This window comes from Chiloscyllium punctatum, chromosome 3, assembly GCF_047496795.1.
Source record: "Chiloscyllium punctatum isolate Juve2018m chromosome 3, sChiPun1.3, whole genome shotgun sequence".
Lineage (NCBI taxonomy): Eukaryota > Metazoa > Chordata > Chondrichthyes > Orectolobiformes > Hemiscylliidae > Chiloscyllium > Chiloscyllium punctatum.
Window position 1 is genome coordinate 85,601,426 of NC_092741.1, and position 14,291 is coordinate 85,615,716.

The 14,291-nt window shown below is 39.8% G+C and overlaps 1 protein-coding gene across 1 annotated transcript in view; it reads left to right on the forward strand.

Annotated features, from left to right (window-relative positions):
- The window catches only part of clvs2 (clavesin 2), a 106,703-nt gene that overhangs the window by 25,600 nt on the left and 66,812 nt on the right, over positions 1 to 14,291 (forward strand). Inside the window, exon 2 of the mRNA XM_072555936.1 lies at positions 2,448 to 2,622. Within this exon, the coding sequence (XP_072412037.1) occupies positions 2,448 to 2,622 (175 nt within the window). The remainder of the gene's footprint in view (positions 1 to 2,447; positions 2,623 to 14,291) is intronic.

The window sequence follows — 14,291 nt, forward strand, 5'->3', positions numbered from 1 at the left end:
CGGTGGCACTGTGGTTAGCACTGCTGCCTCACAGCGCCAGAGACTCGGGTTCAATTCCCGCCTCAGGTGACTCTCTATGTGGAGTTTGCACATTCTCCCCATGTCTGTGTGGGTTTCCTTCAGGTGCTCCGGTTTCTTCCCACAATCCAAAAATGTGCAGGTTAGGTGAATTGGCCATTCTAAATTGCCTGTAGTCTTAGGTGAAGGGCTAAATGTAGGGAAATGGGTCTGGGTGGGTTGCGCTTCAGTGGATCGGTGTGGACTTGTTGGGCCGAAGGGCCTGTTTCCACACTGTAAGTAATCTAATCTAATACCACTATTGTCTGCATCCTGAAGACATTGTTATCAGGTTGGGCTTGCAGAATTTGGTGAGAGAGTCAATATGAGGTAAAAATCCTGCTTGACCTAGTTCTTCCCAATCATCCTATCACAGATACTTCTGCCTATGTCGTTATCACTAGGAGTAACTCCTCCATAATACCTGTGAATCAATGACCTATCTTCAGACTGAGCCCATCACTTTGTGCAGCAATACCTCTGTGTTACTTGGAATAGACTCAGATCAGATCAAACAGCTCAAAACTGGGCATTTTGCGCCATCAGCAACATAATTTTTTTAAATTATCTATTTACAGGATGAGGGCATTGCTGGCTAGATCAGCATTTATTGCCCATCTCTAAGTACCCAGAGAGCAGTTAAGAATTAAACACATTGCTGTGGGTCTGGAATCACATGTAGGCCAGAACAGGTAGTTTCCTCCCCTAAAGGGCATTAGTAAACCAGATGAGTTTTTTTCCTGACATTCAACAGTGGATTCATGGTCATCATTAGACTGTTTAATTTCAGATTTTTATTGAATTCAAGTTCTACCATCTGCCATGGTGTGATTTGAACATGCGTCCCCAGAACATTACTTGGATCTCTGGGTTAATAGTCCAGCAATAATACCACTAGGCCATCATCTCCCCATTCCATTCCATCACATCTTGGCCAGCATATTCCTCCATCTACCATTACTAATAATCCAGGTGATCAACCTTCAATAGGGAATATGGAAGATCATGCCTTGAGCAATGTTGAATATACTTGAACATGTGTTAGTCTGCAAAATAGGCATGCTGAATTGTTTAGAGCATATTCACAAGTAAAAGCAGCATGCCATAGGTGGAACAACATGATCCTACAACCAATAGATCAGTCAAAAGCTCTATCATATTCAGCTGTGAATTGCTATGGGACAACAACAATTGTTTTACTGTATAAGATGCCTTTGATGTAATAAAATGTGCAAAAATGCTTCAAAGGAGCTTTGTAGCATTTAAAATGTGACACCAGAGCAGAAAAGGAGATACTAATTCAGATGAACAGAAGTTTGATCAAAGTGAAAGTTCTGAAAATCCTTAAAAGAGAAAGTGTGTCAGGTGTTTACGAAGGGATGTGCAGAACTTTAGCAACTGAAGGTATGGGCACCAGTGGTGGAGTAATTAACATTCGGGATTCTCAAGAATCCAGAATTAGAGGAGGACAGATATTTTAAAGGGTTATAAGGTTCAGGAGAATACAAACATAGGATGATAGGGTACATACAGATAGTGTCATAGAGAGTTTAAAAATGATGATGCAAACTTTAAAGTTGAGGCATTTTTAAATCATGAGCCAATATTTGACCACAGGAGTGAATGGAAATAAGTTAGGACAAAAAAGCAGAGCTTTGAATTACATCACCTTTACAGAGACTACAGTGTGGAAAACCACCCAAGAATGTATTGGAATAATCAAGTCAAGAGGTAACAGATGCACGGGTGAGAGTTTCAGCAATAAATGACTTAAGGTAGGGACAGAGTCAAGCAATATTACGAAAGTGGAAGTAAGTGATGTTAATGATGATACAGATATGTGATCATAAGTTCATCAGAGCAAAACATTACAGTCTGGCTTAATCTCTGACAGTGCCAACGAGAAATTTGAAATCAGTGACTTGGGAATGCTATTTGTGACTTTGGCCCTTCTACTATTTAGTGAAGGAACATTGCTAATCCAGTAATGGACATCACACAAACAAATTGACAAATTAACAACACAAACATCTGATCAGAAGAGAATATTTCAAAAAGCATTCTCGGTGTTTGCACCTACCAGATGAAAGCATAAGACAGGTCTTTATTTATGTAATAATCTCAGGCCAGAAATTTGAAGTGGATGATCCATTTTGATCCCCTTCCAAGAAAATAAACCACTTGCTATACAGTGCTTTAGTAAAGAGTTTACCATTTAGCTGGAATGGTATTTTAATTGTCCAGAGGATGTCACTGACACTGTTGGTGAAGATTAGCCCCAAGCACTTGAGTTAGCTAAATTGTGTCAAATCTTTGACTGCCAATTTTGAAAGTTTGCTGTTCATTCCTTTAAAATGCCCTGATGGTTAATGGCAGTATTTCTCTTTAAGGTACACGTTAATAGATATCTTGCGTGCCATATTGCTATCATTGGAAGCAATGATTGAAGACCCAGAACTTCAAGTGAATGGATTTATTTTGATCATCGACTGGAGCAACTTCACTTTCAAACAAGCCTCTAAACTCACCCCAAGTATGCTTCGACTGGCTATTGAGGGACTGCAGGTACAAATATTTATTGTTTGCAATGGAAATATTTAATCAAGATACAGAAATTTTCAGTTCAATTGTTATATTTATTCTTGAATCACATCACTGCATTTTACACAAATATATTATTGTCTAAGATTTTCTTTCTTTTATACGTGATAATTATATTTTGAGAGCAAATGACTTTATATAAATAATTGGATATTCCCCAGGAGGAACGTTTGGTAATCAATATGTGAAGGACATTGCTGTTGCAGAAAGAAGCAGTTCAAGATGAAGTGATTTTATGGAATGAATATACTGCAGTACTAATCAAGAATAATAGCTTTATCAAAGCTATGCACTCATTTCCTATGTTTTGTCTATCCTAACAATCTAGCCATTGATTGCTATTATATCCCATTATGTTAGACTAACTCTCAAAATATATTTGTGCATAGATAAATTTAAAATAAAATCACTTTGCACTGCAAAATGCAAGATGTAAGAGGGTGTATTAGAATGTATTGTTTAATTTTTGCTTGGCATAGGTCACTCATTGAAGCTGGGAATTTAGTTCCCTGAACTAATTTCCTTGAACATCTGAACATTATAAAAATAAAATAAAAGTTATTAGGGCCATAGAATCCTCCATAGCCAGCAGACACATATTTGAGTTTAATAGCCAGTTAGATAATCACCCATTTTTAAAATCAGACTTTACTTATGCATGATGAATAATTACTATTTTACTGAGAATAGCAAACATTTCATCTTCAGTTTTGAAAACAGATGTGCCCATTTTTATTTTAATTATTAAGGACCCAAAAATTGAAGCGTATGATTGCTGACAATGGATTTTGTTACGAATGGATTACTAATTAACAAAACGGTCATTATGATACACCTGCAACTTTAATTCCCAATTATCTTATGAGCCATTTAAATGATATAAATGTTTAAAAGTTCATAATTGCAGTTGAAGATTGCATAATAAGGCAACACATAACCTATTCTCCCCACATCCCACGAAAGGTTGAAAAAAATGTGGAGAATCACTCAATAAAAATTATGGAAAACTCAATTTCCTAATCAAGCCTTGGTTGTGCTAGTAAATTCTATAATGGACTGTTGCAAAAGGTTTTTCTATGGGCAGAAGAAATGCCAATGTGCCAGAGATAGTAAGTGTTGAAATATGCCATTGAGATGTAACTGAAGTGCCAATTATTCAGATAATCTGGTAGAAAGTTTGGAAGAAGTTAGATAGCTTGCAGAAGGATGGAAAGTTGGGAGATAACTATTAAAGTGAAGTTGCAGTGCATAGATTTCATGAACATACTGGAATCTTATTGATAAAAAAAATGCGTCCTGCAAGGGTTTCTCCTGACATAAAGTCAAGTTAACAAGGATATGATTTACAGGAACTGTTAATAACTCCAAAGTGGAAGGAGTGCAAAGCTGGATGTTTTGGAGTAGACAAGAAAATCTTGGTCCTCCTGGCTCTGAGCTAATGCTGCAAATATACTTACTTTTTCCAATTTCTGGGAGAGATCTGGGAAATCCAGCACTCAGTGTCCTAAAAATAAAACATAAAATGGTCATGAACAGTCTCTTCAAAATATTTTAATGAATAACTTACAATGAGAGAGTGACTTAGTTACCTACTTTATCTGTTAATGGGCGATAGTGGCTTAACGCTAATGCAACTGGGCTAGTAATTCAGAGCTCATGATAATCCTCTGAGACATGGGTTCAAATCCTCCCATGGCAGCTGGTGGAATTTAAATTCAGTGAATAAATCTGGAATTATAAAGCTATAAACATCCATCTTGCCTTTAGTGAGTCTTTTATCCTTCCCTGGTCTAGTCCACATGTGACTCCAGATCCAGAGCAGTGTTGTCTCTTAACTGCCTTCTGACATGGCCAAGTATGCCATTCAGTTCAAGGGCAACTGGGCATGGGCAAGAAATGTTGGCCTTGACAGTGACTCCCATGACCAATGAAAGAATAAAGAAATAAAAAGCTGGATATCGAATGGTTTCAAGACAGATTTGGGTTGCTTATCAATCAAAGGGATGGACAGAGTGTCATAGTCATATAGTCATACAGCAAGGAAATAACCTTTCAGTCAAACCAGTCCAGGCTGAACATAATCCCAAACTAAATTATTCCCACCTACCTGCTCCTGGCCCATATCCCTCCAAACCTTTCCCGTTCATGTACTTATCCAAATGTCTTTTAAAGATTGTAATTGTGCTCACATTCACCACTTCCTCAGGAAGTTCATTTCACACACAAACCACTCTCTGTGTAAAAAATTGTCCCTCATGTCTTTCTTAAATCTCTCTCCTCTCATCTTAAACATGTGCCCCCTACTATTGAAATCCCTATCTCAAGGAAAATACACCGACAATTAACCCTATCTGTACCTCTCATAATTTCATAAACTTCTATAAGGGCACCTCCTACCCTCCTATGCTCCAGTGAAAAAAGTCCCAGCCTATCCAGTCTTCCTTTATGACTCAAACCTTTCATACCCAGCAACATCTTGGTAAATCTCTTCTGAACCCTCTCTGGCTTAATAATACCCTTCCTACAACTGGGTGACCAGAACTGGGCATAGTACTCCAGAAGAGGCCTCTCCAATATCTTGTACAACCTCAACATTATGTCCCAACCCCTATACGCAAACGGTGTGAGCAATGAAAGTTGTTGAATGGCACAGTGCTCCATCAGTCTTACACTTGCACCAAGTGCTAGTTGTGTATGTGGCAAACATGCTGCATATTTTCTTACTTTAACTTTAAGATTGACATTTTTGACTTTATTGGGGTATTGAATCAGCTGTTTGTTAGACATCACAAACGGTTTATTTTCATACGCCGTGTGTAATATGCAACTAGTCCATTATCTGTCAATTTTACTTACACTGCAAGCCTGTATTATACAGCCATTTGCTTCCAGAAACATTATAAAGAAGCAAACTTAGCTAGCTTGTACCAACTGCTTTTTGCAGTCTGTAATAGGGTATGTGGCAACACCAGTACCCTCTGTTGTGGAGGTCTCAGCAAGTATGGTGTGTAGAATTAGGTGGCTTAATGTTTGGCACAACCACCTCAATTCAGTCAGAGAATGGTTAGGAGGAGCTATAATGGAGGGCTTCTCAGACTTCATTAAACTTCCAGTAGTCCTCATGTACCTACACCAGTAGACACAGAGGGCAATATCTTACAATAATTGCATTTGTGGTTGCCAGTTTTGTCATATCGTTGAAATTTTAAACATGGAATAGAGGTAGTGGCTTTGAAACCAATAATCCAATGGCAGTTAAGGAGACATCTAGTAAATATTTTAGGTTCAGAAGGATACCTCAAATGACAATGGTTTGTGTTGTGGTAGTCAATAATGTGAAAATGTATTAATAATAAGCAGTAATAACAAAGTTGTAAGTTTATATCAAAGTCCATTGCAAAATTAAAAATATAGAGCTGAGCTGACTAATGCCTGTTGCTCCATCATAAGACCATAGGACGATAAGACATAGGAGCAGAAATTAGGCCATTCAGTCCATCGAGTCTGCTTTGCCATTCAATCATGGCTCATAGGTTTCTCAACCCCATTCTCCCGTTTTCTCCCCATAGCTGTTGATCCCCTTGACAATATTTCCAACTTAAATATACTCAATGATCTGGTCTCCACAGCCTTCTGTGGCAGTGATTTCTATAGGTTCACCGCTCTCTGGCTGAAGAAGTTTCACCTTATCTCCATTCTAAAAGGGCCTCCCTTTATTCTAAGGCTGTGCTCTTGGGTCCTAGTCTCTCCTACCAATGGAAACATATTCCCAACATCCACTGTGTCAGGCCATCCAGTATTCTGTAAGTTTCAATTAGATTCCCCTCATCCATTTAAATTCCATTGAGTATAGTCCCAGAGTCCTCAAACGTTCCTCATATGTTAGGCTTTTCATTCCTGGGACCATTCTTATGAACCTCCTCTGAACCCACTCCAGAACCAATATATCATTCCTGAGACATGGGACCCAAAACAGCTCACAATACTCTAAATGTGATCTGACCAGAGCTTCATAGACCCTAGGAAGTACATCCCTGCTTTTATCTTCAAGTCCTTTCAAAATAAATGCTAACATTGCATTTGCCATCCTAACTATTGACTCAGCCTGCAAGTTTACCTTGAGAGAATCCTGGACTAGAAGTCCCAACTTTCTTTGCATTTCAGACCTCTGAATTTTCTCCCCATTTAGAAAATAGTTTATGCTTCTATTCTCCCTGATAAAGTGCATGACCTCACACTTTCCCACGTTGCACTCCACCTGCGTGTTCTTTGCCCACTTTCCTAACCTGTCCAAATCATGTCCAAGGTGGCTGATGTCTACATCTGGGCCATTCATTTGATGCATTCTGAGTTACTCATAAACTGTCACTCAGTGCCACTCACTGATATTTTTGATATCACTCACTTGAGCAGGGTTAACTTGAATTTTAACCTTTAATAGGATCATGAGCTAAAATTTGGACTTAAGAGTTCAAAATTTATTTTCAATAGTGTAATTCTATCCAAGTGTTTTTCTATTAACTAACCTTTAGCAACTATTATATACACTTCTCGTGCATAATCCATCCCAAGACAAATAATGAATGAAAGATTAATGAATGAATGAGTTTGTGAGGTCCCCAGAGAGATCAATTTGAGGAAACTTCTAAAAAGGGAAAAATAGTAGACTTTATAAGTGTAATTTGTTATCTCTCTCAGCTTTTGTTAACTAAGGTTTGGATTAGTATGTTTCTTAAATGATCAGTATGAAAAATAGTTTCTTAGGGAAGAATCTCCCAGCCTTTGAACAATATAGATTGGGATGGGGGGGGGGGTTGGAAATTTGAGAGAATTACGTGAGTGTCGATTGGGGCCTTCCCTGACATCAAGAGAAACAAGTCACATTTTCCAACTCAATTCTGAACATTGAGATGAGATTCTTAGTTGTGAGCAGAGGGAAGCATATTAACAGTGATTAGCTCTTGCTATCACCTTTATTATTACTTAATCTCACCTCATTAATACATATTCTTCTATTCTACCACTTAGAGTCCTAAAGTCATAGAGATGTACAGCATGGAAACAGACCCTTCAATCCAACATGTCCATGCTGACCAGATATCCCAACCCAATCTAGTCCCACCTGCCAACATCCCTCCAAACCCTTCCTATTCATATACCCATCCAAATGCCTCTTAAATGTTGCCATTTAAATTGTACCAGACTCCATCACTTCCTCTAGCAGCTCATTCCATACACATAGCACCCTCTGCATGAAAAAGTTGCCCCTTAGGTCTCTTTTATATCTTTCCCCTCTCACCCTAAACCTAAGCCCTCTAGTTCTTGACTCCCCGACCCCAGGGAAAAGACTTTATCTATTTATCCTATCCATGCACTTGCTGTTAGAATGCTGAGATGCTGAGAATTCCTGACCTGAAAATCAGAATGGCTACCCAGTGACCCCGACTTGCCACTTGCTCCTTTGGATCTCCATCTTTGAATTTCCAGTAACAATATTTCAGGGCATGTTGACAGTGACATACATCCAGAGTCCACAGACACTGGCACTCAAAACAGTAAGGAGAAATTTCTCAGATAAATAGCAAATGGTTGGAAATTATAATCTGCACTATTAGTGACTAAACACCTAACTTCTGCATATGCTATTCTCTATTTTGACCTTCATTAAAATAAGGCATGGAATAATGAAATGCACTGCATGTACTTGATATCACCAGTAGAAACAAATCCATTTTGAAGAAAATTGCTCAGAAAAATAACTTAATAAATAGACTTTCAGCCTAAACACTTCTCATCCTAATTATAATTTTCTGATTTGCAGATTATTTGCCTATGTCTGAATGAGGCAGATTTGCTTGTTGCTGCATCTGAAATTACTGTACTTGATTACTTGGTTGCAACACATAGTTGACCACTGGGGAGAGTCCTTTATAAGTGTAAGGATCCAATTTTGCTCTATGCACTGCAACAAATTCTTTCTGGTGTAGGGACAGAAACATTTGTCCCATTGTGTATTTATCAAATTTGCTATATTCAATTTCTTTTATCTGATACGTTCAACCATCTCAGAGAATTTAGTGCAGTGTTAATAATCAGTCATGTGAATAGTGTAATGCTTACATGAACTATCACCTATTATTTTAACTTTTTAAAATCATTGTCTTAAGGTGGCCGATAATGGTAGTTTATATAGGTTACTTCAATGCAAAGTGATCTAATGAAGATTACGATATTCACCATACAGGTCTACATAACCTGGTTGATCTCAGGTATAGAGGTACTGTCTTTGGAGGAGAGGTTGAGTAGGTTGGACCCGTACTCTTTGGTGTTGAGAAGAATGAGTGATGATCTCATTAAAACACTCAAGATTCTAAGGGGACTTGACAAGATAGATGTGGAATGTTGTTGGGAGAGCCTGGGACCAAAGGGGACAATTTCAGAATAAGGAGCTGTGCATTCAAGACAGAAATTAAGAGGAATTTTTTCTCCCTGAGGGTAATGAATTTATGGAAATCTTTATTGCATAGGACTGTTGGTAATATATTCAAGGCTGAGATAAACTGATTTTGAATTAGTAAGGGAATCAAGAGTTATGGGGAAAAAGCAGGAAAGTGAAGCTGAGATTATTGGATCAGCCATTGAATGACTGGAAGACTAGGACTAAATAACGTACTTCTGTTCCTATGACCTTCATCTTCCTATATTCCAGGTATAACTCTTAAACAGCAGACAGTTTGCTCATAATTTTTGTTGACTTCAGTCCTGTCAGAACCCAAACTGGGCATCAGGGAGCAGGTTAATGCTGGACAATTGCTGCTTGGTAGCACTGTTGATGATACCTTCCATCACTTTATCGGTGATCAAGAGGAGAATGATATAGAGATAATGAATTGTCCTGTTTTTGGTGTACAGGACGTTCTGGGCTATTCTTCACATTGCTGAGTAGATGGAAATGTTGTAACCGCATTGGAACAGCTTGGCTAGGGGTATGACAAGTTCTCCAGTGTTCAGAAATATTGCCAGAATGTTTTCAGGACTTGTAACCTTTGCAGTATCCAGTGTCTCCAGTGACTTCTTGAGATCATGCCGATTTGGCTGAAGACTGGCATTTTTACTGCTGGGGGACCTCGAGAGGAGGCTGAGATGGATCATCCACTTGGCACTTCTGGCAGCAGATTACTGCAAATACTTCAGTTTTATCTTTTGCACTAAAGTGCTGGGCTTCCACATCATTGAGGATGAGCCTCTTCCTCCAGTGAGTTGCTTCATCATCCACCACCATTCACGACTAGATGTGGCATGACTACAGAGCTTAGATCTGATCCGTTGGTTATGGAATTGCTTAACCCTACCTATCACTTGTTGCTTTTGCTGTTTGCATGTAAGTAGCCTTGTGTTGTAGCTTCACCACGTTGACTCCTAATCTTGTTCTCTTCATTGAACCAGAGTTGTTTCCCCTGGCCTGATGACAATGGTCGGATTGTGGATATGCCAGGCCATGGGGTTACAGATTGTGGCAGAGGACAATTCTGCTGATGCCCCACACAGGTATATAGTCTTGAGTTGCTAGATCTGTTCAAAGTCTATCCCATTTAGTCATAATTTGGAGATGCTGGTGTTGGACTGGAGTGTACAACGTTAAAAATCACACAACACCAGGTTATAGTCCAATAGGTTTAATTGGAAGCACACTAGCTTTCGGAGCGACGCTCCTTCATCAGGTGGTTCTGGAGCAGTGCTCTGAAAGCTAGTGCTTCCAGTTAAACCTGTTGGACTATAACCTGGTGTTGTGTGATTGCTAAACTTATCGTATTTAGCATGGTGATACTGCCTCACAAGTTAATTGAAGGAATTCTCAGTGTGAAGACTGGACTTCATCTCCTCAAGGACTGTGCGGTGGTTACTCCTACTGATACTGACATGGACAGATGTAACTGTAGTAAGCAGATTGGTGAGGATGAGATTAACAATGATTTTTCCTCTCGTTTGTTCCCTCACCACCTGAGACTGACCAAGTTTAGCAGCTATTCCTTTTAGGACTCATCCATTTGGCTAGTGGTTTCACCACTGGTGGGAGATATTGAATTCACTCAGCCATAGTACATTTTGTGCTCTCTCCAAATTGTATTCTACACGCAGGAGTGTTAATGTTTCAACTGGGGTGGGGTGGGGGTGGGGGGTTGCGGGGGGGTGGTGGTGGTGGTGGGTGGTGGTGGAGGGGAATGTTGCGGGGTGGGAGAGGGAAATGTGGAAGTGGTGGTATATGGTAATTAGCAGAAGCTTTCCCTGCCACATTTGACCTGATGACATGAGACTTCATAAGGTCAACGACCAGTGTCAGGCAATTGGCCGCTCCCACTCTGTCCCCTCTGCTGGGTCTGTCCTGCTGGTGGAGCAGCGCATGTCCAATGATAGTGATGGTGGTGTCTTGGACATTGTTTACATGATATGAGCTTGGCAAATGCCTTTATTTTTTCAGTCTCACTCGTTGATGAAATACAAAAAATGGTTTCAGTAATTGGCAACAGTTTGCTGCATGTCTTATGACACTGAATCGAAACTGTAGAGCAGTATTCATGTTGTTTTACTGTTTGCTGGTGAATGTTTGCAATTTTGTTGAACTGACGGGCACAAAACTAAGCCTGCTGAAAATTCTTAATCCGTGATATGGGACAGCATGGTGGCTTAGTGGTTAGCAATGTTGCCTCACAGCACTCCGGACTCCAGTTCAGTTCTATCCTCGGGTGGATCATGGATTATAGAATCCTTACTGTGTAAACAGGCCCTTTGGCCCAACAAGTCCACACCGAACCTCCAAAGAATCACCTACCCAGACCCATTCCCCTATTACTCTACATTTACCCCTGACTAATACACCTAGCCTACACATCCCGAACACAACTGGCAATTTAGCATGGCTAATTCACCTAACCTGCACATCGTTGGACTGTGGGAGGAAACCAGAGCACCCAAAGGAAACCCACACAGACACAGGGAGAATGTGCAAACTCCACACACATTCATCCAAGGCAGGAATTGAATATAGTTCCCTGGTGCTGTGAGGCAGCAATGCTAACCACTGAGATGCCCCAGGGAGTTTGCATGTCCTCCCTGTGTCTGAATGGGATTCCTCCAGGTACTTTGGTTTCCTCCCACAGTCTAAAGATGTACAGGTCAGATGGATTGATCATGCTAAATTGCCCATAATGTGCAGGCTAGGTGGATTGGCCAGAGAAAATGCATAGATTTGATGGGCTGAATGGCCTGTTTCCACACTGTAGTGATTCTATGTAAAAGCAAATATTGAGCTGGCAAAAGTTTGATAATGATCACAAGGTGGCAAATGTGACAACTGCTTTAATTTCACAACAAAAGTGTTTGCAGGATGCCAAAATATTACAGAAGGTGATGTGAATTTATCTTCTCAATATAATTCAGTAGTAAACTGTTAATACAGTTTCCAGTGCTAGTTCCCTGAGATCATATATCCTTGAGCTATTATTATTGGTCAGGTTCTGTTTGCTTTAATGCAATGTATGGCTATACCGCACATGATTTTGGAAGGTTATGTTAGTATCTCATAGATTTTGAGCTCTCACTTAAGGTCACATTTTTGATTAGTTCCAGGACACAATGGCAACTGAAGTAGGTGCAGCTGCATTTTACAATAACAGGCTGTGTGCTGCAAAATGTAAACTGTTGTTGTTTCTCATATGGCGCACTGCGTGAGAGGGCAGTATCGGGGTACAGAAAGATGAAAGAGAAGCAAATAGTGATGGACAAACTCGGCAAAAATAAACACCATCAGAAAAAGTGAAACAAGTACCAAGAAAAACAGGGATAGTAGAACTTGACACTTGGTAGAGGTAGAAATTGGGCAAACTTGGTTTATTTTCACTTGAATGTCAGAGGCTGAGGGGTGAACTGATCGATGTTTACACAATTATGAGAGGCATGGATAGAATACATAGTCTTTTTCTAAGGGTAGAATTATCAATTACTCAGGGACATAGGTTTAAGGTAAAAGCAGGAAAGTTTAAAGGAGATGTGAGAGGCAGGTTTTGACACAGAGAGTGGTAAGTGCACTGCCAGAGGTGGTAGTAGAAGCAGATACAATAATAAAATTTAAGACATATCTTCACAGACTTGTGAATAGGCAGGGAATAGAGGGAAATGGCACTCGTAGAGGCAGAAGGTTTTTAGTTTAGAAAGGCATCATTTGTCAGCTAAGGCTTGGTGAGCCAAAGGGCCTATTCCTGTGCTGTACTGTTTTTTCTTCTTTATTGTTTGTACAAAAATTAAAGAAAGCCACAGTAGATGTAAAAAATGGACCAAATAGAAAATTAGGCAATGTACTCTGAGTTCCATTCCTCCCCCTTGGCACACTAGTCTGTAAAATCTCTCTGATACTAAACACCAGGGACTGAGAAAAGACCTGGAGAGTAATAAACACATGCAGACCATCTTGTTCTGGAGTATAGGGTCTTGTCTTCAGACCAGAGAGCCAGGGTGAAACTTGCAATGCCTCTAGTTGGTAAGGCCTGTGGTGATGCCACTGTGAGACCCACTCCTGAAATCAAGGCCCCAGGGTGACCTGCCAGGCAGAGGCCAGTATTTACAGAGATCAGCAGCATCACTTGGGAAGCTGGTTGCTGCTGGATGGGGATATTCTAGAAAGACAGGATCTTGCAGGATCCAGGTTATAGGTAAACAATGTGGGGCCGATAAGTGAGGTTATGTGGGGAGGAGGCAAGAGGATCAGAAGCAAGGGGTAGAGCACATGGCTCTGGATTGGGATTCTTACTCTACTTTCTAATTATTCAGCCCCTTGACCTGATAGCAATTATCATTCATTGAAGAATCCTCCCCAAAGAGGTATCAGATAGCCCACATAAATGTACAAGCCATGCACACCAAATGGTAACAGATCCATTTAAAATACGGTTAGTCCAGCAGTGGTAACATGTCGCTCATAAGTGGTCCTTCATTGACAATGAAGAGCTTTAATTGGCTGCAGGGTGAGTAGGTCATCCAGACGCCCTCCCGCCCAGAATTGAAATCCACTGGGGGTATATCATCACTCCATTCAATTAAATGTTTTTCCTGCCTTCTCCACATACTCCATGTTTTTCCTGCCTTCTCCACATACTCCATGCTTCTCCTATTGTCAGTGTCTGCAGTCCTCCATACACTCCATTTGTTAGCTTTGGTGGGAAACAATCATAGAATCTATATCACCTTGGGTTCATTCTAATCTTTTCACATGGAAAAGAATATCGCTGGAATATCAAAGCATCAAAATAATCTAGCAAAGGAGGACATGGTAAGAGAATAAACAAAAATAAAGATACAAATAAAAGAAAGAGGAAGATTGGAAAATTAAATATTTATAGGTGAAGAATTCAATAAAATAAAGAAAAACAGAAGAAAAGTAATCATAAATCCTCATGAAATAGTTTCAAAACAATGTATTGCATTTTTTAATCCCATTGCTCCATTTTGCGTGTATTTAGTCATCACTGTCTCCTGTATATTTTATAACGTTCATAACTTTAGCCACAGCCAAGGCAGAAAATTCCATGCTATTCCTGATGACTTTACCTAACCTTGCTTTTGGTTTTTAGTGCATTTTT